Source organism: Panicum virgatum, chromosome 2K (assembly GCF_016808335.1).
Source record: "Panicum virgatum strain AP13 chromosome 2K, P.virgatum_v5, whole genome shotgun sequence".
Lineage (NCBI taxonomy): Eukaryota > Viridiplantae > Streptophyta > Magnoliopsida > Poales > Poaceae > Panicum > Panicum virgatum.
Genome location: NC_053137.1, coordinates 59,329,730 through 59,352,246, shown reverse-complemented (window position 1 = coordinate 59,352,246; position 22,517 = coordinate 59,329,730). Strand labels below are relative to the sequence as shown.

Below are 22,517 nucleotides of genomic sequence, written 5' to 3'. Positions count from 1 at the left end.
AGATGAGGTGGGGATCAGTGGCACATGGTCCAAAGTTCGTCGTCCCTTTTGCCCCACCAAAGAAACCCTAGCCGATCTGGGGGATGTGCTGAAGCGACGGGAAGTGCCACTGGCTCGCCGTCGCCACTGCACCGCCACCGACCACGCCACCGTCACTGCACCGCACCTCTGCCGCCTCTGCATCAAGCCACCGTCATCCTCTCCGACTCCGGCGCCACCACCACGATGCCACTGCGTTGTGCGTCGCTGCTAACACAGAACTTCACCGACGAACCTACATTGGCTCTGAACAAAGAAAGTAACCCCTCGATCTACGCCCTACTCGATCCAATAATCTAACAATGGTATCAAGAGCCTTGATCTAGTGTGTAGATCGAATTTGGGGATGGATCCGAACACGGATCGAAAGAATCAAAGAGAAGAAGGGTCTCGATTCGTTGAACCCTAGCCCTAACAGATAAAGTTGGGAAAGAAGATTCGGCTTCGAATCAAATAAACAGAGACAAAGAACCAGTTGAATCGATCTCGAATCGACACAAAAAAGCAAATCAACAGTCAAACCCAAACCCTAACCCTAGGGAAGAACAGAGGCCGGCGCGACCTACCTGTCGCGCTGCGCACACCACCGCCGGCCACCGCAGCGTGGAAAGGCGACGAGAGTCGCCGGTTCGCCAGCAGACCGCCGCGTCGCGCGGAACAGAGAGCCGAGCCGCCGTCGGGTAGAACAGAGGCACACACGAGCTCGGGCTCAGGGCACCGCCCCAAGGCCGTTTGACGGCGGCACGCTCACCCTCAGGCAAGCGCGCGCGCCGGCGAAGAGCCCCGTGCCGGCGCAGTCACCTCCTCCAACGAGCCGCAGTGGCGGCCGCCGCTCGACTCGATCAGGTGGGAAAGAAAGGAGGGGAGGAAAGAAGAAGGGTCACTGGCAGTGGGCCGGTGGTCAGATCTGGTGGTGCGCCGGCGCCGGCGGCGGCGGCTCGGGCCAGGAGAGGAGTCAAATGGCGCTAGGGTTCGAGCGGAAGAACCGGCCGCCAACTATTTGGTTCCTCTGATCTCCGCGCTCAGCCGTCGGATCACAACGGACGGCTGCGATTCATGAGGGCGGAGGGGGCAGCCGCGGATGGGCCGATTCGGCGGCCCAGCGAGCCGAGTGGCGCTCGGGCCTGGCAGGCCGAGCGAGCTGAGCAGGCCGGTGAAGGAAGGATTGGGCCGCTGCCATGCTGCTGGGCTGGCTGCAAGCATAGTAATAAAGTTTCATGTTTTTATTCTATTTCAGAAGCATTTTGAATGGTGTTTTGATGAATTCGATCTCTATTCAAATTTGCACCAACGTGTATTTTGTTAGAGAGAAATGTACAGCAATGCTTCTGAATATAGAATAGAATTTTTCATGTTTCAGCTGCAAAGTTTTAAAGTTGTCGCTCTTAATTTTAATTGAAAGCAACGGGGGAATTATTTTTTAAAGCATGATTAAAGAACTTACTTTGAGTAAGTTTTGTACAGTTTGATCTCTATTCAACTTTGAACCAACGAGATAAATTGTTTAGAGAGAAAATGAGTACAAAGCACTGTTTCTGAAAGAAAGAAAAGATTTCCACTGCCATAAAGAAAGGAAAAGTTTTCCGCTGGCTTAAAGAAAGAAAAGTTTTCCGCTGCAAAGAAAATGTTTAATTTTTCAATTAAGTCGGAACCAACGAGAAGATTTAATTGGAAGAATAGTTTTAAAAGCTTAAATGAGTTTTTCCCTGTGGGTAAAAGACACATTTAAAGTTTAAGATAGAAAAGCTTCCGCTATTTAAAGTCAAAGTTGAGTTTTGGCATTATTCTGTCATTTGAAGTCTCAAAGTTGAGTTTTGCTGAACTCAGAAAGACAATTCTCAAAAGAGAGAAATTAAAAGTTAATTATGTTATTGTTATTTTCTGACCAACGTTGATGATAACAATATTATAATTTTAGTGAGTCATAGCTTAAAGTTTAAAGTCTCTGGTAGATTTTGCATCAAAGCCATTTTTTTCAGAGAATAGACAAAGAACTGCTCTCAAACTAGAGAAATGTATTTTCTAGTTTGCGCAGCAACAAATTTGATTATCCTCTAATTAAATTCGAACCAACGGGAGGATTTAATTTTGAGGAGCATATATATTGTTTTAAAGTTTATTGAGTTTTCCATACATTAATTCTATTTCTGCCCAACGGTGATATGAAATTAATGTAAATAGAAGGATGTTTTTATTCTATTTTTGTCCAACGGTGACATAGAATAAAACTTGAAGTTTTTTTTTATTATTGTCTTTTTAGACAAAGTTTTGCATGTAGTCCTTCTTGAAGGGACAAAAGAAAATGAACTAAGTACATGTTACTCATAAAGAAAGAAGACCATCGCATGGGAAAGTGTATTCTTTTTAAAGAATTGCTTGAAAAGAAAAGTACTTATGGATGTTGATCTAAGAAAAGAAGATAGATCAATAAGAGATCGTTTTTGAGAAATGACCGTGACGATGAGGCATGCTCTTATGCACTGATCCGTGATGGAGTAGGTAGATAAATAATCAAGAATGAAGAAAGTAAAGATTGAAATAAGTTAAAAGACGAGATGAGATCAAGGAGGAGAATGTTAGTGTTGATCTCCGCCGTTTGGGCCCAACGGACCAAACGGGCCTTGACTCGCGCCCTGATCGGGGGCGCCCAGCGCATGGGAGGCTGGTGGGCCCCCGTCGTGCAGCACACATATAAAAGGATGAGGTGGGGGTCAGTGGCACACGGTCCAAAGTTCGTCGTCCCTTTAGCCCCACCAAAGAAACCCTAGCCGATCTGGGGGATGTGCTGAAGCGACGGGAAGCGCCACCGGCTCGCCGTCGCCACTGCACCGCCACCGACCACGCCACCGTCACTGCACCATGCCTCTGCCGCCTCTGCATGAAGCCACCGCCATCCTCTCCGACTCCGGCGCCACCACCATGATGCCACTGCGCTGCGCGTCGCTGCTGTAACGACCCAGCCCGGGATAATGGCTAAGATCTACTCTACATTTTGAGTAAACCACACCTGCTAAATAACTCTCTTGTGCTTTCGTCATCGCTTCGCGCAAAAGGCTGCAGCCGGAATTATTCACCTTCCCGTGACCAGTCTTTTAAACTGGTCTGGCTCGTTACCGTTTCTCGGTATGGGACTAAACTGGAAATACTGTGCCGGAGCTACGGGCTGTCACAGTCACCCCCCCGTTGAGGACTCGACATCCTCATCGAGACATCGAACCAGCTTACCCATACGGGACAAAGGAGCAGGATTCCCTCTCTTGGGCCACGTCCCATACGTCTAGTGCTACGATCCCATGTGCCACGCCCGTGGGTTCACTGCCAGCAGCCCATGTGTGTCCGTCCACATGCTGTTGGCATCTGTGTTTCCACGCGCCGACGTGCTCATGTACGCGCACTTCTGCCCGTACGTGGCGTGAAACCGCGAAAGTATGGCTCTGATACCCCTGTAACGACCCGGCCCGGGATAACGGCTAAGATCTACACTACATTTTGAGTAAAACACACCTGCTAAATAACTCTCTTGCGCTTTCGTCCTCGCTTCGCGCAAAAGGCTGCAGCCGGAATTATTCACCTTCCCGTGACCGGTCTTTTAAACTCGTTACCGTTTCTCGGTATGGGACTAAACTGGGAATTCTGTGCCGGAGCTACAGTATTTTTCGCGCTACAATAGCCATGCTACAGTAACCCGAATTAGCCCGGCCCAACTGGCCACAGGCTGTCACAGCTGCCTAACGCAGAACTTCACCAACGAACCTACGGTGGCTCTGAACAAAGAAAGTAACCTCTCGATCTACGCCCTACTCGATCCAATAATCTAACAGTTGGTTCATCAGAGAATCTGGCGGGTGATTTTCGAATTAATTTGGAATCCATCGGCACGATTATTAGCTGTGCATTGCACCTGAGGCGCCTGCGGCGTGAGCCTGCTTGCGATCGGGTTGGCACGGTCAGCGCAGGGCTTGGTTGTTTATGGTTTGACCTACGAGAACCACAAGTGTGATGTCGATCAGTTGGGTACCGATTATCCGATTCCGGGAGCATCGTGCAGCCACTACGGGAGCACGACTGCGGCGGATGAAGTTGGTGCCTCGCATGATCTTTTGGAGTGCCCTTTTATATTTTTCTTTCATGTTTGATTTGAATTTGTTCGCATAAATAATGCATGGAATGTCCTGCTGGGCAACGTCAGTCTCTAGTCTCTACCTTACGAGGCAGCGGATTTGGGTATCGGTAAACGCTCACATACAAGCACGTACACCCACCTCTTATCTTAAACATACGGACACATTTCTATTTCTATATATGATGATCGAAGACTGAGCCGGCAGATCCTTACACACTTACACACTCACCCCTTAAACACACAGACACAACCCTATCTCTATGACAGGAGACTGAGCTGGTAGAGCCTCATTGTCAACGGGCACATTGCCGGATAAATTCTAGAATAAATTCAAAAAAATATAAGCATCTAGTACGTCGAGTCTAGATCTTAAACCTGAGTAGGTAGGTTCCACCTTAAGAAACTTTACCCACGGACTACGGTCAGTTCGCAGCCTTCCCTCTTCTAGAACCAGTGAATTACCGGTACATTTCTAGCTGATTGGCAGTCAACATGTGTCTGTGCCAGTCAACATGCCAACATTCCGGAGTCGGCGGAAGGAGCCGAACCCAGCGTCGGGGGCTAGTTTAGACAAAAACTCCCGGCTCTGGGCCTCACAGACCGGATGGGCTGTGTCGTGATATGGCTGCGTGGCCGCGGTTCTTGTTTGTTGGCTCGGCAGTCGGCAGCGCGCTGGGCGAGGCTAATTCTGCTGGGTTACCGTAGTTCGTGATGATGCGTAGGCCGCGAGGTTTATCTGCCCTGGGGGCCGCCCGTAGCATCGTCGGATTTCCGGCCGACAACGTGCGCGCGATCTGGACAACGCGGAGGACGAGTAGGGCAGTGAGCAGTGAGCAGCAGTGCGTCGCCCTCGCCACGGCAAGTTGGCAACAGGGCAAAGGCTGCTGACACTTGACTGGTTTCATCACCCCGATGCCCTGCCCCTGCCACAAGGGACGATCGCTCCCGTTCACCCGCCGCGGGCCCGCCCGCCCGCCCGTCCTTAGCTGCCTGCCAGTGGCAGCAGCCAAAATCCCAAATGGAAAAGGGCACTGGACTTCGCCGTCCGTCTCCAGCGACGTACGTCTCGGCTACCTACGCCGCAGGTCGGCACTCTGGAAGCGCCAAGACCAGATTTCTCAGATCCGCCGCTCACACTTGCCCCGGCGTGTCGCCGGGGCTCGCATGCGGTCGCGTCGCGGGAATGCAGCCATGCGCGCTGCGCGCCTCGGAGATCCGGTCCCCACTGCAGCCGCCGCGCCGCGCCGCTCGTCCGCGCCCAGCCCACGGGCCGCAGCGAGCAAACCACGCGGGGGCAGTTGAGGTGTGGACGTGGACCTGCGACGATGCGACCTTGAACATTGAACACCAGCTATACATCGGCAACATTGGCAGGCACGGACGACGTGTATTACTACTCTATTATATACTACCAGAGGTCCAGAGCTTGCTACGACCAGTCCTCCCCATCTTTCTTTTTGTGGGTCTCCGGGACCGAACAAACCACGCACCAGCTGCGCCGCGGTCTCCCATTCCATTCCAAGTCACAAGCTCTGGCCGCGCCATGTCCGGCGACGATGTCGACGGCTCTGGCCTTGTTTAATCCATCCGGTGGATGCAATGCAATGACTACCCCTAGTAAGCAAGAAACGATCAAAATATTGCCAAGTTGAAGCACGGGCACACGGTGCGGCTGCTCTGGTCAGCTTTCTGCGAAACCTGCCGCCGAGCGCCGATCGAGCAACTTGCAGCTCCCCTTTCCGTCCTCTTCTCCTTTTCGAATTCGCAATTTCATGGCGTCCTAAAGCCTAAAGGAACGCGTCGATCTCGGCAAGTCGCCAACAAGTTGCCATGGACACCCACCCACTGAGCCACCTGCTATGAGATAGTATCGCGCTAGTGTACTACTACCATTCCCGTTCCATGCATGCATCGCTGGCGCTCCTCCTCCGTGCCAAGTTGCCAAGTTTATCCGCGGCATCAATCTAGCTAGCTTTCAATTCCAACTCACGTCTCACCAGCCACACCAGCCAGTTCGTCGTTCCACCCATGGCTCCTCCGACCGCCGCCCGCCTCCCTGTCGTCGTAGCGCTGCTCGTCGCCGTGGCGGCGGCGCTCGCGCCCCTCGCGGCCGCGCAGCCGTGGGCGGTCTGCGACGCCCAGAGCGGCAACTACTCCGTGGGCAGCACCTACGCGGCCAACCTCCTGTGGCTCGTCTCCGCCCTCCGCGCCAACGCCTCCAACTCGCCCGCGCTCTTCGCGTCGGGCTCTGCCGGAGCCGGCGCGGGCGCCGTCTACGGCCTCGTGCTCTGCCGCGGCGACCTCAGCGCGTCTGACTGCTTCGACTGCGGCACCCGCGCCGGCGAGGACGTGCAGCGCGTCTGCAACCGCACCCGCGACGCCGCGCTCGTCTACAACCAGTGCTACGTCCGCGTCGCCGGCGCCGACTTCCTCGCCTCGCCCAACAACACCGGCCTCGTGCCCCTCATCAGCGGCACCAGCATCCCCGACGGCGTCGACGTTGCCGCCTACGACGCCGCCGTCACGCGTCTGCTCAACGCCACCGCGCGCCGCGCAGTGGACAGCTCGCCGCAGCCGTCGCCGGCGTCGGCGCCGAGGTTGTACTTCGCCACGGGGCAGCTGGTGGGGCTCGACCCGCAGGTCCCCAACATCTGGTCCATGGCGCAGTGCGCGGGGGACCTGTCGCCGGCGCAGTGCCGCGGGTGCCTCGGCGACCTGGTGGCGGCGTGGTGGAACGGGAGCAGGTTCAAGCCCAACGGGGAGGGCGCGAGGCTCGCCGGCTCGCGCTGCAACCTGAGGTCCGAGCTCGGGGACAGGTTCTACACCGGCGCTCCCATGGTGAAGCTGCAGATGAACGGCGACGCGACCGTTCCAGCGCCGGCGCCTTCGACGGAGTCTGTACCGGGCACTACGGGAGGTGAGTCTCGAGTCTTGACCTCTTTGCTTTCCTAAAAACGGACAGAGAGCTTGGCCCATTTAAGTTGTGATGAACTAGCACCGTGCCCCGCGCAAATAGTGCGGCAGCTAGTTTTATTATTTATATATATTTTTTAAAAATATTATTATTATATAGTTTGGTTTTGTTGATTTATTGCTATTATTTTGTCTAAATTACCCAGATTGAGGTGTGGTTTTTTTTCCTTGTAACCACATCATGTGTTGGGCAATATGAATTCACGCTAAAAGAGAATACAAAGAAACATCTTGTAATTTTAATTTTAGTTAGAGAGTCTTAATCTTAAGAAGAAAATATGACTGAGTTAACAATTTTTATATTACTTGCTTTATTGTTAAGAGGAGTTGGCATATCAAAGCATTTAGTGAAAATGATTAAATTATTTATAAATGGAAGATACAATGGTTGCAAATTTAATTACTAACTGAAATTTTACAGTCTTATTGTGGAAAGATGGACCTGGCCATCGAAATTCCAAGTCCATAAGTCGTTAGATTCCATTGTAATGACCACCCCATGTCTAAAGTCTTCTTCCGAATCCTATACTTACGACCTCTTTAATTTACCCTATGGCTGAACTATATCCAATCTCTATATATAATAATCAGTAGGGTGTTCTCTCTCCTCCAATGCGCAGTTTCTTTTTGGAGCGTGAAGGACAACAATTGTGTCCCTGTTGCCACGCCTTCATACATATTTTTGCACCATATATTCCCCTAGGTTGGCTGGTGGCATGAATTGATATGGCGTCTGAGTCTACATAAACTCCGTTTTCATGGTAACTACCCCGGTTGCCCAACCACACTATTTTTTTGTTGTTACTGATCGACTGATATTCCAATAGGCGTGTAGGCAGCATGTATGTGAGCCTTGTCACTTCTTATGAACCCACCAAGCTACCTGCTAGGGTATGTTGCGAGATCTTCATAAACGGGAGATGAAAACAAATCAAAGTTACAAAGAAGCCCTTTTTTTTCTTCTTGTCCTTACTCCTTTGACCAAAAGTTTGTCACGCCAACAACACTGATTCGTCTATCTGCTCTTGACCTTTCAAAGTCTGCTTTTATCTACTCGGAATGCCAAATGAATCGTTCGTGTTGCTTGCTCTCGCTCTGGCCACAAAATAGATCCTTGAACTACTTGTGGACATTCCTATGTCTAGGATGCCAAAAGCTACCAGTATGACGACGGCCGCAGAGATGCCGAATTTCATGTCCTAGCTTCCCAAAGCACCGAGCAAGTAACCATCCGAGTTTGCAGTTGCAAGCTTGACGATGATCAAGCATGTCACAAATATCTGAGCGTGAGTGCCATCACCACCAATCAAGCACCATACATGCTGCAGCAGTCATGTACATCTCTTGTTCTAGCATGTCAGTTTGGTATTGGCATAGTACATACAGAACATCGACCGGAGCATATGACCAGCTCGGATGCGTTGAACTCCACCAGCTCAATCTCGCTCCCTCTCCTCGCATCTTATCCCGTATTCTTTCCCCTATATATCTTGTCTCGGTTGCCAGCAAAGGATGTCTTGACTTCATGCAGCGCAAGCTACCATGCAAGGTTGACCACCGCTTAATGTTTTGTCACCTCCTCGTATGGTCACCAAACCATGGGTGGTGGTGATTGGTTTTGGCTGGATTTTGCATGTGTAATACCACGACCAACGTCTTCACTCACTCTTGTATGCTTGCATGGAGCTCGATTTTAATTCAAAATTTAGCTTTCTATTTCGATAGATTGTTTTCTATTTTTAAAATTTTAAACTTATATATGTATATTATTTGTAATATATATGAATTTTTTGGATAAAAATTATATATATGTATTATTAGTCGTGCTTGATTTGGATTCTTTAAATAAGTCTAGACCGTTAGATCTTCATAAAATCCAATGGTATAAATTTGTTTTTTAGATTAAAACATTGGAATATCTTGACCCACTCAAAGAATGTGGTGGCTTCTTTTAATAGCCACTCACTAATATAACATGTAGAATATAGTATTTCTTTAGCTATTTTTCTTCCTAATTTGCTTCTTGGCTATACAAATTAACTACTATTTTTTTTATTTTTTTCTATTTATTTAGTTGTATTTGATATAGACTTTTCGTCAACTATTAATTTTCTTATTTTTCTAATTCTAAATTGAACTATTTAGTAATCATATTTAGCATGAACTCTTCGGTCATGTTCTAATTTTTTTATTTTTAAAATTCAAAATCAGCTATTTATCAATTATATTTGATATGAACTCTTGAGTTTTTAAAACTGTTATTTGTTTAGTTGTATTTGATATGGACATATTGGTCAACTATTAATTTCCTTATTTTTTATTTCCAGATTTAACTATTTAGTAATTGTATTGAGCATGGACTCTTCAATCATGTTATAATTTTGTTATTTTTAAATTTCGAAATTAGATATTTATTAATTATATTTGATATGGACTCTTGTGCCAACTATTAATTACCTTATTTTTTAATTCTAAATTTAACTAATTAGTAATTGTATTGAGCATGGACTCTTCAGTCGTGTTTTAATTTCTTTATTTTTAAATTCCGAAATTAGCTATTTATTAATTATATTTGATATGTAGCCGACTATTAATTTTCTTAATTTTTAATTTCGAATTTAACTATTTAGTAATTGTATTGGGCATGGACACTTCAGTTATGTTTTAATTTCTTTATTTTTAAATTCTGAAATTAGCTATTTATTAATTATATTTGATAGGGACTCTTGAGTTTTTTTAGACCGTTAGATCTTCATAAAATCTAACGGTGTAAATTCTTCTCTTTTTTAGATTAACGTGGGAATTTCTAGGACCTCTCGGCGAATATGGTGGCTTCTTTTAACACTGTTGTATTAAGATAATCGATTAGACCCTGTTTAGTTGGCGAAAAGTTGTTGGTTTTGATACTGTAGCACATTTCGTTGTTATTTGACAAATAATGTCCAATCATGAACTAATTAAGCTTAAAAGATTCATCTCGTGCTAATTAGTTAGACTGTGTAATTAATTATTTTTTCAATTGCATTTAATGCTCCATGCATGTGTCCAAACATTTAATGTGACGGGTACTGTAGAAAATTTTCTGGAAACTGAGCATCTCCAAGAGTTTACTAAATTTTATTTGGCAAATCTTGTGTTTTGCCAACTTCTAAAAAGATATGCCAAGTAAAAAAAGAGCTCATCTCCAATAGTTTGGCATAATTCATTTGCCAAACCCAGATATAACTTAAATCAGGAATCTGAGAGAGAAACAAAATTATGTTTATGCCCTTCCATCTTATGAAAACTTACATCAAGAACCCTGAGGCAGGAAAAAATTATTTTTATGCCCTTCCACCTCTTCTGATACGAACGGATGCGCCGCGGATACGAGCGCGCATATATACGCGCGCGGAGGATCTTTTTCTGAGCTGGGCATAAATGACAATCTGGGATGGGGACTGTTGGAGAAGGTTTTTTCTGTTTTTGCTAAAAAAATAAGAATGACAATATAGGATGGGGAACTCTTGGAGATGCTCTAAACAGGGCCTTAATAAGATTGCACTGCTGTGTGCCTACTGCACACTGCTGCATCATCCGGGAGTTTCTGAGATAAACAATAACTTCATTTGTTCATTGAGCAACAATTACAATCATGAGCTAAGATAGCAAAAAAAAATGTTAGTACTGGACAAACTTGAACTGAGTTTTTTTTTGATAAAATCACAGGTAAAACTAATTCAGCTGGCAAACTTCTTGGAATTATATTGCCAATAGTGTTTGTCGCTGTAGTAGCTGCCACAATCCTTTACGTCTGGAATGTGCGTATGAAAAGAAGATCCCGAGGAACAAAGCTTGCCCGCCAAAGTAAGTTCTCTGCACAGTTCGGCGTGAAGCTATAAACCTTTCGTTCTTTAGTATTATTATCATTTCATTTGAGGTAAATTCAGCACTCTCTGTAATGGAATTGATGGAAATTTACCAGCCCATGCAGCGGAGGACTTCGAAAGCATCAAGTCAACATTGTTATCTCTGGCATCACTGCAAGTAGCAACAAATAACTTTGATGAGAGCAATAAACTAGGCCAAGGGGGATTTGGTGCAGTTTATAAGGTAATGATAAAATCTTTGAAAGTTGGCATCAGGCTTTGATGCAAAAAAAAAAAAAAAACCTTGCGCTATTGCTGTAAAATGTACACAGGAATGACAGGATAGATAGTTGATTTAAACAAAACAAGGATGATCAAAATATGAAGTAAAAGCATATTGAAAGCACGGATTTAGTATTCAGGATCATTTTTGAAAAGCTAGTACTAAATTATTGAGAAATGAGAATATAAGGTGTGAAACTTCTAAGACTTTTTGATGCAGTATATTCTATTCATTGAATTAAAATCATGGAAGATACTAAATTTATGCAGGGAGATCTTTCTGGACAAGAAGTGGCTGTGAAGAGGCTGTCAAAGGGTTCAGATCAGGGCCTAGAAGAACTAAGAAACGAGCTAGTTCTGGTGGCCAAACTTCATCATAAGAATCTCGTTCGATTGGAGGGTTTTTGTTTAGAAGAGGGAGAAAAATTGCTCGTCTACGAGTACATGCCCAACAAAAGCCTTGATACTATTCTTTTTGGTACTAAAAATCTTCCAAAAGAATTTATACACTTCCTTTTATTAACATAACTGCACTTTCAATAACCTTAAAATGCTGACTGTTAGACCCTGAGGAAAAAAGACGGCTGGATTGGAGGAAGCGATTCAACATAATAGAAGGGGTTGCTCGAGGATTGCAATATCTTCATGAAGACTCTCAGAAGAAAATTGTCCACCGCGACATGAAAGCGAGCAATGTTTTGTTGGATGCAGACATGAACCCTAAAATTGGCGACTTCGGCCTAGCCAGGCTCTTCGGGCAAGACCAAACACGAGATGTCACAAACCGCATCGTCGGGACATTGTAATCAATCATTATCAATTAGTTAACCATTCTCGGTTTATTAGCCTGCTATTCATCAGGCACATAATGCCCTCTAACTAACCATGGTCCTCATTCTTGTCATTGCAGTGGCTACATGTCTCCTGAGTACGTGATGCGTGGACAGTACTCCACGAAATCGGATGTGTTCAGTTTTGGCATCCTTGTTATAGAGATAGTAACGGGGCAGAGAAACACCGGACATTACTTCCATGAGCAGAACGAAGACATTATAAGCATCGTGAGTACTTTGCATTGGCAATAAACACACTGTATATATATTGCTTGTAATAGTACTTGCATATTGTTGTTGATTCTGAACACATGAAACTGATGCTAGGTATGGAGGCACTGGTCTGAGGGAACAATTGCAGAGATGATAGATGATTCCCTGGGAAGGAACTACTCGGAGAGTGAGGTGCTAAAATGCGTTAACATCGGCTTGTTGTGCCTGCAGCAGAATCCCATGGACCGACCTGCAATGTCAGATGTCGTGGTGATGCTAGATGACGATGCTACCAGTTCTTTGCCTCCTGCTGCAAGACCGACATTTTTCTTGGATCCAAGTTCAGGTTACTCTTACAATTCCGGCACTGTTTCATCGTATCCTTCTGCCAGGTAGAGCAGTCTAGGCCGAAGGGCTAAGGCACACGGCGACGGTTTTGTGGATAGCGAAAGATACATTGTTTCTGTTTGTTTCCCGTTGAGAAACTGGTGGAACTAATTCACCACGAGTTGTAATTTGTCCCTACCATCAGATTCCTTTGCTGTATTCTCAAAAGAAAACTCTCGCTTTACTGGTGGTGGTTGAACGAAATGGCGACTGCAGGGGAATAGGAGTCTCAAAAATTACACCTTCAAATTATCATAAAAGTTCAATTTTCAACCCGTAACTACGAAATCGAATAACAAAGACCATCCAACTGTTGACCGGCAAATTTGACCCTTTAGGTGGGTTCAAAGATGGTTTTCTATTCTGTGAGAATAAAAATATTCAAATTTAAACTTAAAAAATCATAATTAATTTATTTTAAATTAAAAATACGAAATGGGTATAAAAGTTTTCTAAAAATATAATCAATCTATTGGCATGATACTTGTTAGTTATTCAGATCTAATTTTTTATGTTTAAAATATTTGGTTGTTTGTAGTTATGCACATTATTTTTGAATAACTAATATGCAAATAGAACAGTAATATATAGGTTACATTTTTAGAAAAAATTTGGTACTAGTTTCATATTTTTCTTGTTTAAAATGAATTAGTTTTGATTTTTTAGGTCTAAATAGATTTTTTAAAATTTTGTTTAGAAAATATAAAACTACCTTCGAAACCACCCTAAGAGTCAAATTTAACAGTTGGATGGTCTCTGTTATCCGGTTTTGTAGTTGAAGATTGAAAATTAGACTTTTGTGATAGTTCGAGAGTGTAAATCAGACATTTTTCCAAAAATTATTGACGAGAATCGTGGTTTATATCCTAGAAACAACCCCAAAATCTCTTTCTACTAGCAAGACCAAGAACACATAGCCATTAGAGAGCTACTGGACTTAGGAATCAAGCTAGAAAACAAATTTATGAAGTGCGGAAGCAAGCATCAAAGGGTTCAAGAAACAACCAACAAAGTATCAGGCAAAACCCGGCTCACCCGGAGTAAAATGGCTCAGCCGGGTTGGATCGGCTTATCCATGTGAAAACTGAGAGCTCAATTCGGCTCAGCTAGTCCAGAGCGGCTCGGCCGGTGTACAAAGTCGGCTCAGCTGGTGTAACTCAGCACTGTGCCCAGGTGTACAAACTGGGGTTGGGGTACTCCTGGTCAAAGCTGGCCTCCCCGGCCGCGCACCGCCGCGGCGAGTTGTACGCGGTACGTCAGCGCGCGCTGCCGGGACGTTGTCGACGGAGGAGATGACCGGGAGGTTGTAGTAGAGGATGCAGGGGCGTAGTATATATGGCGGCCCCTTTGTCGTAGTTGCACATGTTCTGCACGTCCATGAGGGCCGTGGCGTTGGCGGCGTCCCCGCGGCAGAGCGCGAGCGCAGAGATCAGGTCTGGGACGGCGCCGACGACGGCCGCGGCGAAGAGATCCGGGGCCGACGAGGTGTTCCTGGGCAGGGCGCCGCGCGCCGAGGAGGGCGGTGGGCGGGGTTGGCCTAGTACGTGCTGTTGGCCGCGAAGTTCCCGGTCGCGCCGCAAACCTGCCACGGTTTGTGCCTTTGTGGGCGCCTGCGGTTGGTTTAGTTATGCTGACGAAACGCCGGACCTGACCGTCGGAATATCCCGGGTACGGTCAGATGACGATGGAAGAAGATGTCACCATGAATGATGTCACGCTCAGTACTGATCCATATCCTAGATAAGCTGATGCGTCGTGCCTGGTGATTCAGAGCCTAACTGAATACTGTCATTCAGTTAAGCGGCCGGGTTGAGTTGTAATCGAGTAGAACCCTGAAAACTAAGGATTTGGGCCGGTCTTGGCCATGTGATCCAGTTAGTTTTTTCTTACGAGAACATAATAGATATATGACTTAAATAATGTTGAAGTACAACGTATACCTGATATATAATAGTTGAATCGGTGGTAAAAAAAATTAAACAAGGATATATAAGAAAGGGGGCAACATGGCTGAGGCGGAGGGAGGCATTATTTGCAACTTCTTAAGCAATATTTAGTTCTCTACACAATTGAACTGTTTTGAATTTTTGAATGTTTAACCATACAACATTTTTTTCTTTACATAGACTATTTATTCAAACAATAATTTAACTAACATAAAATTAACTATACTTAACGTCCAATAGTCTTAGGAGTGAAATTTAGTTTTAGAACTTGCGTGACTAAAAAAAATTAAAAAAATGAGCTTCTTTTTTTTCTTCTGAAACATGACAGACGCAGACACTTACAAGACATACGCACAAGCATCCCTATGCACACACGCATACAAATCTGCCCATATAAGCACGCCACCGATCACTAAAAAAATAGCGCACACTAGATCCTGAAATAAATCTAGGAAAATTTATATGTTTTAGTCCACCACTAAGCATATATTTTATTTCCAACATGAGTGAAAAAATGAGCACGATGTGTTAGAAGTAAACATAGCTATGTATAGAAGAAATAATAAACTTCTTGGCGTTCTTAAGATTGGATGTGGACCTACGGACCTCAAGTGCTGATCATACCGCAATAACATTTACATGTAAGCAGTGCTCTTACTGCTCTAGGTACACATACTACTACGATCTGGACTCTTTGCTTTGTGCAACTTGCATTTGTAGTCTTTCCGAGACTGCGACTGAACAAACCACCAGCTGCGTGCAAGCAAAAGCAACTCTACACACGTTTGTGACCGTATGACGTACTCCCTCCGTTCCAAATTATAGGTCGTTTGACTTTTTTAACATCAAATTTGACTACTCGTCTTATTCAAAAAATTTATACAAACATAGTCAAATTTAAGTCACTCTTGAAGAACTTGTATTGATAAAGCAATCCACAACAAAAGACGTGATGTTTTGTATAAATTTTTGAATAAGACGAGTGGTCAAATTTGGGGTTGAAAAAGTCAAACGACCTATAATTTGGAACGAAGAGAGTATCTTTCTACCTTTTATTTATCTTTCAATTGTTGATTATTTCTTTAGGGTTTTTTTCAACAACTTATGCTTGGATAACGATTTCAAAAGGAATGACCATGAATAGGTCATCTCTGCAGATAGCATGCACCAGCTGCGCTGTTATTTTCGAGCAAAGTCATAAGCTGCACATGTCCGGTGACCATATCTCGAGTTGTGGACGGCACTAGTGGACGCGTCTACCCTTAGCCACAGTCAAGAACGATCAAAAGTATTCAAAATACTGCCAAGTTAAAACACATGCTCCTTCCTGCTCGCACGTCCGCACTCCACGGGAAAAAGGCGATACGTGGCGTTCAGCCGTTGTTCTGGCATTTTTGCAAAAAACCCTTAGATTTTACAGAAATTTTAACTAAACCCAACTCGTCCTCATGTACCAGTATCCACATTAGTTTATTTTCACGTAAACCCTCAGACTAAAGTTTATTTCAACGTAGAGAAGAAAAAATTCGATAGTGCCATTGTTTTTACGAAAACACCCCGTAAGCCAATTTTCATTCAGCCCCTCCCGCAACACCCAACCCTAACCCCCTCCTCTCCTCCCCGCGGCTGCCCGCTCCTCCCGCCGCCGCCTCCCTCCCTCCCTCCCTTGCTCCTCGGCTCCCCGCCGCCGCCACCTCCCCTCTCCTCTCCGGCTCCCCGCCGCCGCCCTTTCTCTCCATCTCTGCTCTCTGCCTGCCCCGCAATCCCGCGCTCACCCACCGCCCCCGCTCCCCATGGCAAGGCCAAGCCCCGCCCGCGAGAGAGCGAGATCCCTCCTCCGCCTCCGCCTCCCCGCCGCCGCCCTACCTTGACTACCACCTGGCGGGCTCCCCCGCAGTGCTCCTCTTCCCATCCGTCGCCGCCTGTGCCGCTGCCTCGCCACCCACTTCCTCCTTGTGTCGCCTCCACCGGGAGCTGCGACCCCCCGCACTCGGCACCCCCTCCTCCGTCGCGGCACTGGGCCTCCTCTGTTGTGCCGCCGGTGCCCGAGCCGCGGGTCTGCACGCTTGGCACCCCCTCCGCCGCCGCAAGCTGCGGTCCCCCGCACTCGGCACCCCCTCAGTTGCGGTACAGGGCCTCCTCCACTGCGCCGCCAAGGCCCGAGTGCTGCTGGGGCCTGCCGAGCAGACGCACGGAGCCAACGCCGGTCTCGACATCGCCGTCAGTCTGCTAAAGCCCATCAAGGAGCAGTTCCCCATCCTATCCTATGCTGATTTCTACCAGGTTAGCTGCCTGCCTGAGATGTGCTTTCAATCACACATTCCCTCTGTTCCGCATCGGATGACATTTTCTTGTCTCACGGCGCTGCAACTTGCAGGAGTTCGTGGCCGTTGAGGTCACCGGCGGCCCTGAGGTCCTCTTCCAGGCAGGTAAGACCGATTCATTCTTCTTTATAAACTATAGCAATTCCGCTCAAATATTATGGAAGGTCATAGGCACAAAGTGGAATCAATGAGTTCGCCTTCACCTTTGGGGAACAACCGAATTATTACTTAGCAAAAACAGTATGCAACAGAAAAAACTATAGCCCCCTGTTATGGTGTACATCGATACATTGATACATAAACATGTCAGCATCCAGATCTAGCTACCAAAAAAGTATAGAAATAAATTCTATGGCGAGCACTGCAGACAATGGCGAACCAGTCACTTCCTGGGGTTCAATTACTCAAACTGCAAAAAGCCTCCTTTTACATTGCTAGCATATAGCAACAGTTTATATGGAATTAGGGGTGGGGGGGGGGGGGGTTGTGTAGGTGCCGAGAGTTGATTTGTGCGTGATTCATTTATTCATGTATGCTTATTTACGGCTATGGCTGTAGGACTGGTGACTCCCGAGGGTTCGCGTTTGTGAGGTACAAGTACGAGGACGAGGCGCAGAAGGCAGTTGATAGGCTCGATGGTGCGCCTGAGCTCCTTACCTCTGGAAATAGATGTTTGCCATTTGCGGGTTGAGGTTGGATTGTTGTTCACTTGCTGAGTTGCTGCGTGTTTTGTTTGCAGGGAGAGTGGTAGACGGGAGAGAGATCATGGTGATGATCTCCCATTTGCTCTTCCTTACTGGAGTTGGATGGATTGCCACCAATTCCATGGCTTGCTCGTTCTGCTCTTGCGGTGAACATGGAAAGAAAATGAAATCCTGGGCTGGAGTACTTACTAATCCATGATGAACAACCTCCATCGTCGATTTTGTTTTTCTTCCTCCCATTACCTGGCGCTCAAGTTCCATTTAAATATATAACTATTGATTAATGTGTCGTTTGTTTGGTTCCTCTGCACATGGTTCTGTCTAACTGTCTGTTCCATGACTCGTAGGTTTTGGCCTCAGTTAATTGATTTTCTTGGTGGTACAAGCTTTGACTGCCCAGTGCAGTTTTCTCTAGGTGGAAGCAGTGTGGACCTTTTGTTGGTGTGATGACGAAAATAATTGCATGCTGGAATTTAAAGCAAGTTGGGAAGGACCGAGTGTGTCCTACTGATGTATGGACTAGGTGCAGGCAAAATCAAGGTCAGGGCCAGCAGTCAAATTAATAAGTCCTTAAGTGAAACACTATTTGGATTTCAAGTCTCATCCTGCCATGTAATGAGCCGAACCCCCTGACCATATTCTTGGCTGGTTATGTCCTTAGGTAAAATAACTGCATTTATTTGTCAAATGAAATAAATTGTGATTGGATAGTGTTATGGAAGTTTAAAGGGACTTTTAATCAAGCTGATGCTTGTGTCTTGAGTTATCCTGTGATTCAAGGTATGTCTTTCTCCGTCTAATACATGACCTTTTATTTTCTGGTGCAAGTATTGTACATTTATGTGGTAAGGACATAAGGTAGAGCAGTAGACATTGCTTTTTTAGTTCAGTCTGTTTTCCCCCATGCTACCACATTAATTTTTTTTTGAGAATCTGCTACCACATTAATGCAGACCTTTTATTGATTGGGCGTCCTGCTACGCTATGATTAGTTTTTTTTGGACCGTGCTAAACTTTTTTTATTTCTAAAATGGTTAATCCTGCTGTTTACTTTTGATTGTGGAAAGAAGTCGAGAAGGCTATCCATCAGGTTTAAGAGGCTTGGTATGGTTGAGAAGATATTCTCTCTGTTGGCCTTGAATGCTGCTTGCAAAAATACTCTCTATGTTTGGCTTGAATACAACCTGCAACAAGACTTATTTCATCATTATTAATTGCCTATCATTTTTCAGATATAAAAAATGTATTAGGAGAGAGTGCAGACTGCCCATAATGTGATCTCATACATTTTACTGCTGAGCTTGTGACTACACATTGACTTTTGGACCTATGCAGGTTTTCTAATTGTATCAATACCTACATCAAGACACCAAGGTTAGCTTCTGGGAGGCCTAATTATCATTGCTCATGTGTATACAAAATTCTCACTTTCACTTGCATCGCAGATTATGGGTATGAGCAGTAGACTTATGTAGTTACCTGCAACTTCATTATTCAGAATGCTGAAGTTTAGCCAGTACAGTATTATCAAAATGAAATTAGAGAAGTGTCAGTTAAATTTGAATATGCTTCCTAAAGAACATGGAATGGAGCATTTCAAAATCTAGAACATGAGACTACTTTTGTTGTGACATTGGTTTTGTTCTGAACTTTTATTTTCTTTTCACCTTCATATGCATATACCTTTTCTTTTTTCCATTAGAGGTTACAGTAGTGGATATCAATGGCATTCATATATGATGATCAGATAAGGTTTTTTATGTGCAGCATGAGGGTGACTATGAGGAGAAACAGAAGAGTAATGCATGATTTTTTGCTTGCCGGCTACAGTGAAAACAGTGGCAAGCAAAATTGCCAGGCTGAAGTGTTAAGTTTCTAGGTCACTTACCCACTTAAGACTTACCTTCTTCTCCACTCAACTAATCAGTTGATGAGCTATAAACTTGATTAGGATTGATAGGAGTGCAACATAGGATGTTAGTGTTCCATTTTGAGTGCATTTTCACTGACAGGTTTTTCAGGTGTTAGATTATGCAATTTAAGAATAGGCTGCATATGGCTTGCGGCGTAATGTACTGCATAATGTAGTTAGGATAGCTTAAACATGATTTTACAACAGTGGTTGAGTGGGGTTCTGCAGAGGTGGATATGCTTATCTGAATATTAAACATTGTCTGAACTTTTGTTTTGAAGACAAGGATTATTGAAGTATAAACTTTTATCGAATAGGTCCTAAACTAAGCTGGTGGACAAATGAAAGTATTAAAACTTCCCATATCCATTCTCTTGCCAGATGCATTACCCTGGCAGATATGCTCTTATTATTACAAATGTTTTCCATAAGTTATTTTTTCCTCTACGACCAAGCCACAAGAGCAAGAGGTTGGCCTCCCATGCACAAGCTCTTTTTCTTGTCAGCATCAGATAGGTTATTGTCAGAACCCAAGTCTGAATAAAAAAATTGTTTAGTTGTCCTTATTTCGGTACTAAATAGTCATGCTTCTGATGATTTTCTTTTATAATGCAAGGAAGGATGCTTGGTCACAAGAATGGATAATTGGAGCTGAGATTCATGCCGACTCAATAACTTTTTATGGATTATTCAGCTACACCATACTGTTGCATTACTGTTGTGGTTTATGTATTGTTCAAGGCATAGTTTTTTTCTGAGACGAGTTGAAGCATTGTTAAGATAACCTATAATTGCTTGTGCATGACCTTATGCTGCTTATAGTAAAATTATTGACCTTGTATTAGTAAGTGATTTACGGTATCAGTTACATAATGCCCTTTCATGTGTTAAAATACAAATCCATTCCTATTGTTAGGCTTTCACTGTGACATTCATCTGTCGTTTGATGCTTTCATTGTCTAATATTTACTTTCCGTCTGTTTATATGGTAGGGTGCGCAACGCTCGCCAAATGTTCTAGTTCTATTTACCTCTTCTTTTGGAACTCGCCATCTCATATGCTGCTTCCGATCGAGGGTGGAAACGCGTCGGCATGTCGCCAACAAGTTGCCATGGACACCTACCTACCTGCTATGAAGCCTATGATATCATACCGCCTGACCGTCATGCCCATGCGTGCATTGGAGGCGCTGGCGCATCCAATCGACCAAATTTTGCCAAGTTTCTCCGCTGCACCAACTAGCTAGCTTCAATAATCTCATCAATTCTTCCTCCCGCGCTGCACTGGCTGCTCCGTTCGCGAGCGCCATGCACGGTCGTCGCGACGCCTGCGTCCCTTCCCTAGCACATGTACTGCTCGTCGCGGCGGCGCTGATGATCCCTTTCGCTGCCGCGCAGCCGTGGCAGGCCTGCGACAGCCAGAGCGGCAACTACTCCGCGGGCAGCACCTACGCGGACAACCTCCTGCGGCTCGTCTCCATCCTCCGCGCCAACGCCTCCAACTCGCCCGCGCTCTTCGCGTCGGGCTCCGCCGGCGCCGGCGCGGACGCCGTCTACGGCCTCGTGCTCTGCCGCGGCGACGTCAGCGCGTCCGACTGCTTCGACTGCGGCACCCGCGCCGCCGAGGACGTGCAGCGGGTCTGCAACCGCACCCGCGACGCCGCGCTCGTCTACAACCAGTGCTACGTCCGCTTCGCCGCCGCCGACTTCCTCGCCTCGCCCGACAACACCGGCATGGTGCCCCTCATCAGCGGCACCAGCATCCCCAGCGGCGTCGACGCCGTGGCCTACGTCGGCGCGGTCGCGAGACTTCTCAACGCCACCGCCCGGTACGCGGCGGAGAACTCGGTCCCGTCGTCGCCGCTGCCGAGGTTGTACTTCGCCACGGGGCAGCTGGTGGGGCTCGACCCGCGGGTGCCCAACATCTGGTCCATGGCGCAGTGCGCGGGAGACCTGTCGCCGGCGCAGTGCCTGCGTTGCCTCGATGATCTGGTGATGCTGTGGTGGAAGAGTGGGTCATTGCCCAACGGGGAGGGCGCGAGGCTCGCCGGCTCGCGCTGCAACCTCAGGTCCGAGCTCGGGGACAAGTTCTACACCGGCACTCCGATGGTGAAGCTACAGATGAACGGTGACGCGGCCGTTCCGTCGCCGTCTACGGATGTTGTGCCGGCCACTGTAGGAGGTCAGTACTACTCATCCACTCCAGATTAAAATTCGTTTTAGCTTTTTTCTAAAAAAATATATATAGGTTTTGATAAGGGAACATATCAGGCACTCCCTTCGTTCCAAATTATGTCATTCCAAAATTCTTGGAGAGTAAAAGTTTTTTCAAATTTGACCAAATTTATATGACAAAATAATAATATTTATGATAACAATTAAGTATTATTAGATTCTTTGTTAGCTATATTTTTATAGTGCACCTATTTGATGACATAAATCTTTTATATTTCTCTTTATAATTTTGGTCAAACTTTGAGATGGTTTGACTCTCCAAGATTCTTGGAATGACTTATAATTTGGAAGGAGGGAGTACAAACCTGAAGCGCATCTAGGCCGATAGATGCTAATGGTAAGTTTCGGTGATTAAAGACTACCGTATGCGACTAACATGTGTTTTGAAGGAAAAATCAATGATTAGATTAATCTCATATGAAATATGAAAGGAAACCCCTCAATTCAAAACAATCATGCATGCCAAGGACTCAATTCCAAAGATTAAGGACCTTTCTAGTCTCAAGTGTCACAAGGAGATGAAGGACAATTGATTTAGCTAGGGTTTATAGTTTTTAGTTCTTGACTGTACTATTAAGAGGGGTTCATGAGTTAGTAGATTGACCAAAATTGAGTTGGCCTTAGAAATCTTGCACACTCGCTCAAAAACAGCCCACGATAGTTAAAATAAGTCGACACAACACTTGGAAGAAGAAACAA

At 45.7% G+C, this 22,517-nt stretch overlaps 3 protein-coding genes across 4 annotated transcripts; all 3 read left to right on the top strand.

Annotated features, from left to right (window-relative positions):
* The first annotated feature begins 5,839 nt into the window (after nucleotides 1–5,839).
* LOC120690477 (cysteine-rich receptor-like protein kinase 10) lies at nucleotides 5,840–12,860 on the top strand. Of its 2 annotated transcripts, none has more exons than XM_039973139.1 (7): nucleotides 5,840–7,079; nucleotides 10,844–10,981; nucleotides 11,109–11,227; nucleotides 11,536–11,743; nucleotides 11,830–12,067; nucleotides 12,176–12,326; nucleotides 12,426–12,860. In XM_039973139.1, exons 1-7 carry the CDS (start codon nucleotides 6,191–6,193, stop codon nucleotides 12,705–12,707), a joined length of 2,025 nt encoding a protein of 674 aa, XP_039829073.1. In that variant the 5' UTR covers nucleotides 5,840–6,190; the 3' UTR covers nucleotides 12,708–12,860. The 2 variants fall into 2 exon arrangements, with proteins under 2 accessions (XP_039829073.1, XP_039829068.1); XM_039973134.1 differs by having other exon boundaries at nucleotides 5,843–7,079; nucleotides 11,100–11,227.
* A 1,215-nt stretch (nucleotides 12,861–14,075) lies between these two features.
* Nucleotides 14,076–20,507, top strand: LOC120695531 (predicted GPI-anchored protein 58). The gene is made up of 5 exons (XM_039978753.1): nucleotides 14,076–14,238; nucleotides 16,224–16,927; nucleotides 17,022–17,073; nucleotides 17,527–17,606; nucleotides 17,708–20,507. The coding sequence occupies exons 1-4, from the start codon at nucleotides 14,076–14,078 to the stop codon at nucleotides 17,556–17,558; spliced, it is 951 nt and encodes a 316-aa protein (XP_039834687.1). The 3' UTR covers nucleotides 17,559–17,606; nucleotides 17,708–20,507.
* Nucleotides 20,508–20,891: 384 nt separating this feature from the next.
* On the top strand, nucleotides 20,892–21,794 carry LOC120695530 (cysteine-rich receptor-like protein kinase 10). Its single transcript, XM_039978752.1, has one exon. The coding sequence runs from the start codon at nucleotides 20,892–20,894 to the stop codon at nucleotides 21,792–21,794; it is 903 nt and encodes a 300-aa protein (XP_039834686.1).
* The last annotated feature ends 723 nt before the right edge of the window (nucleotides 21,795–22,517 follow it).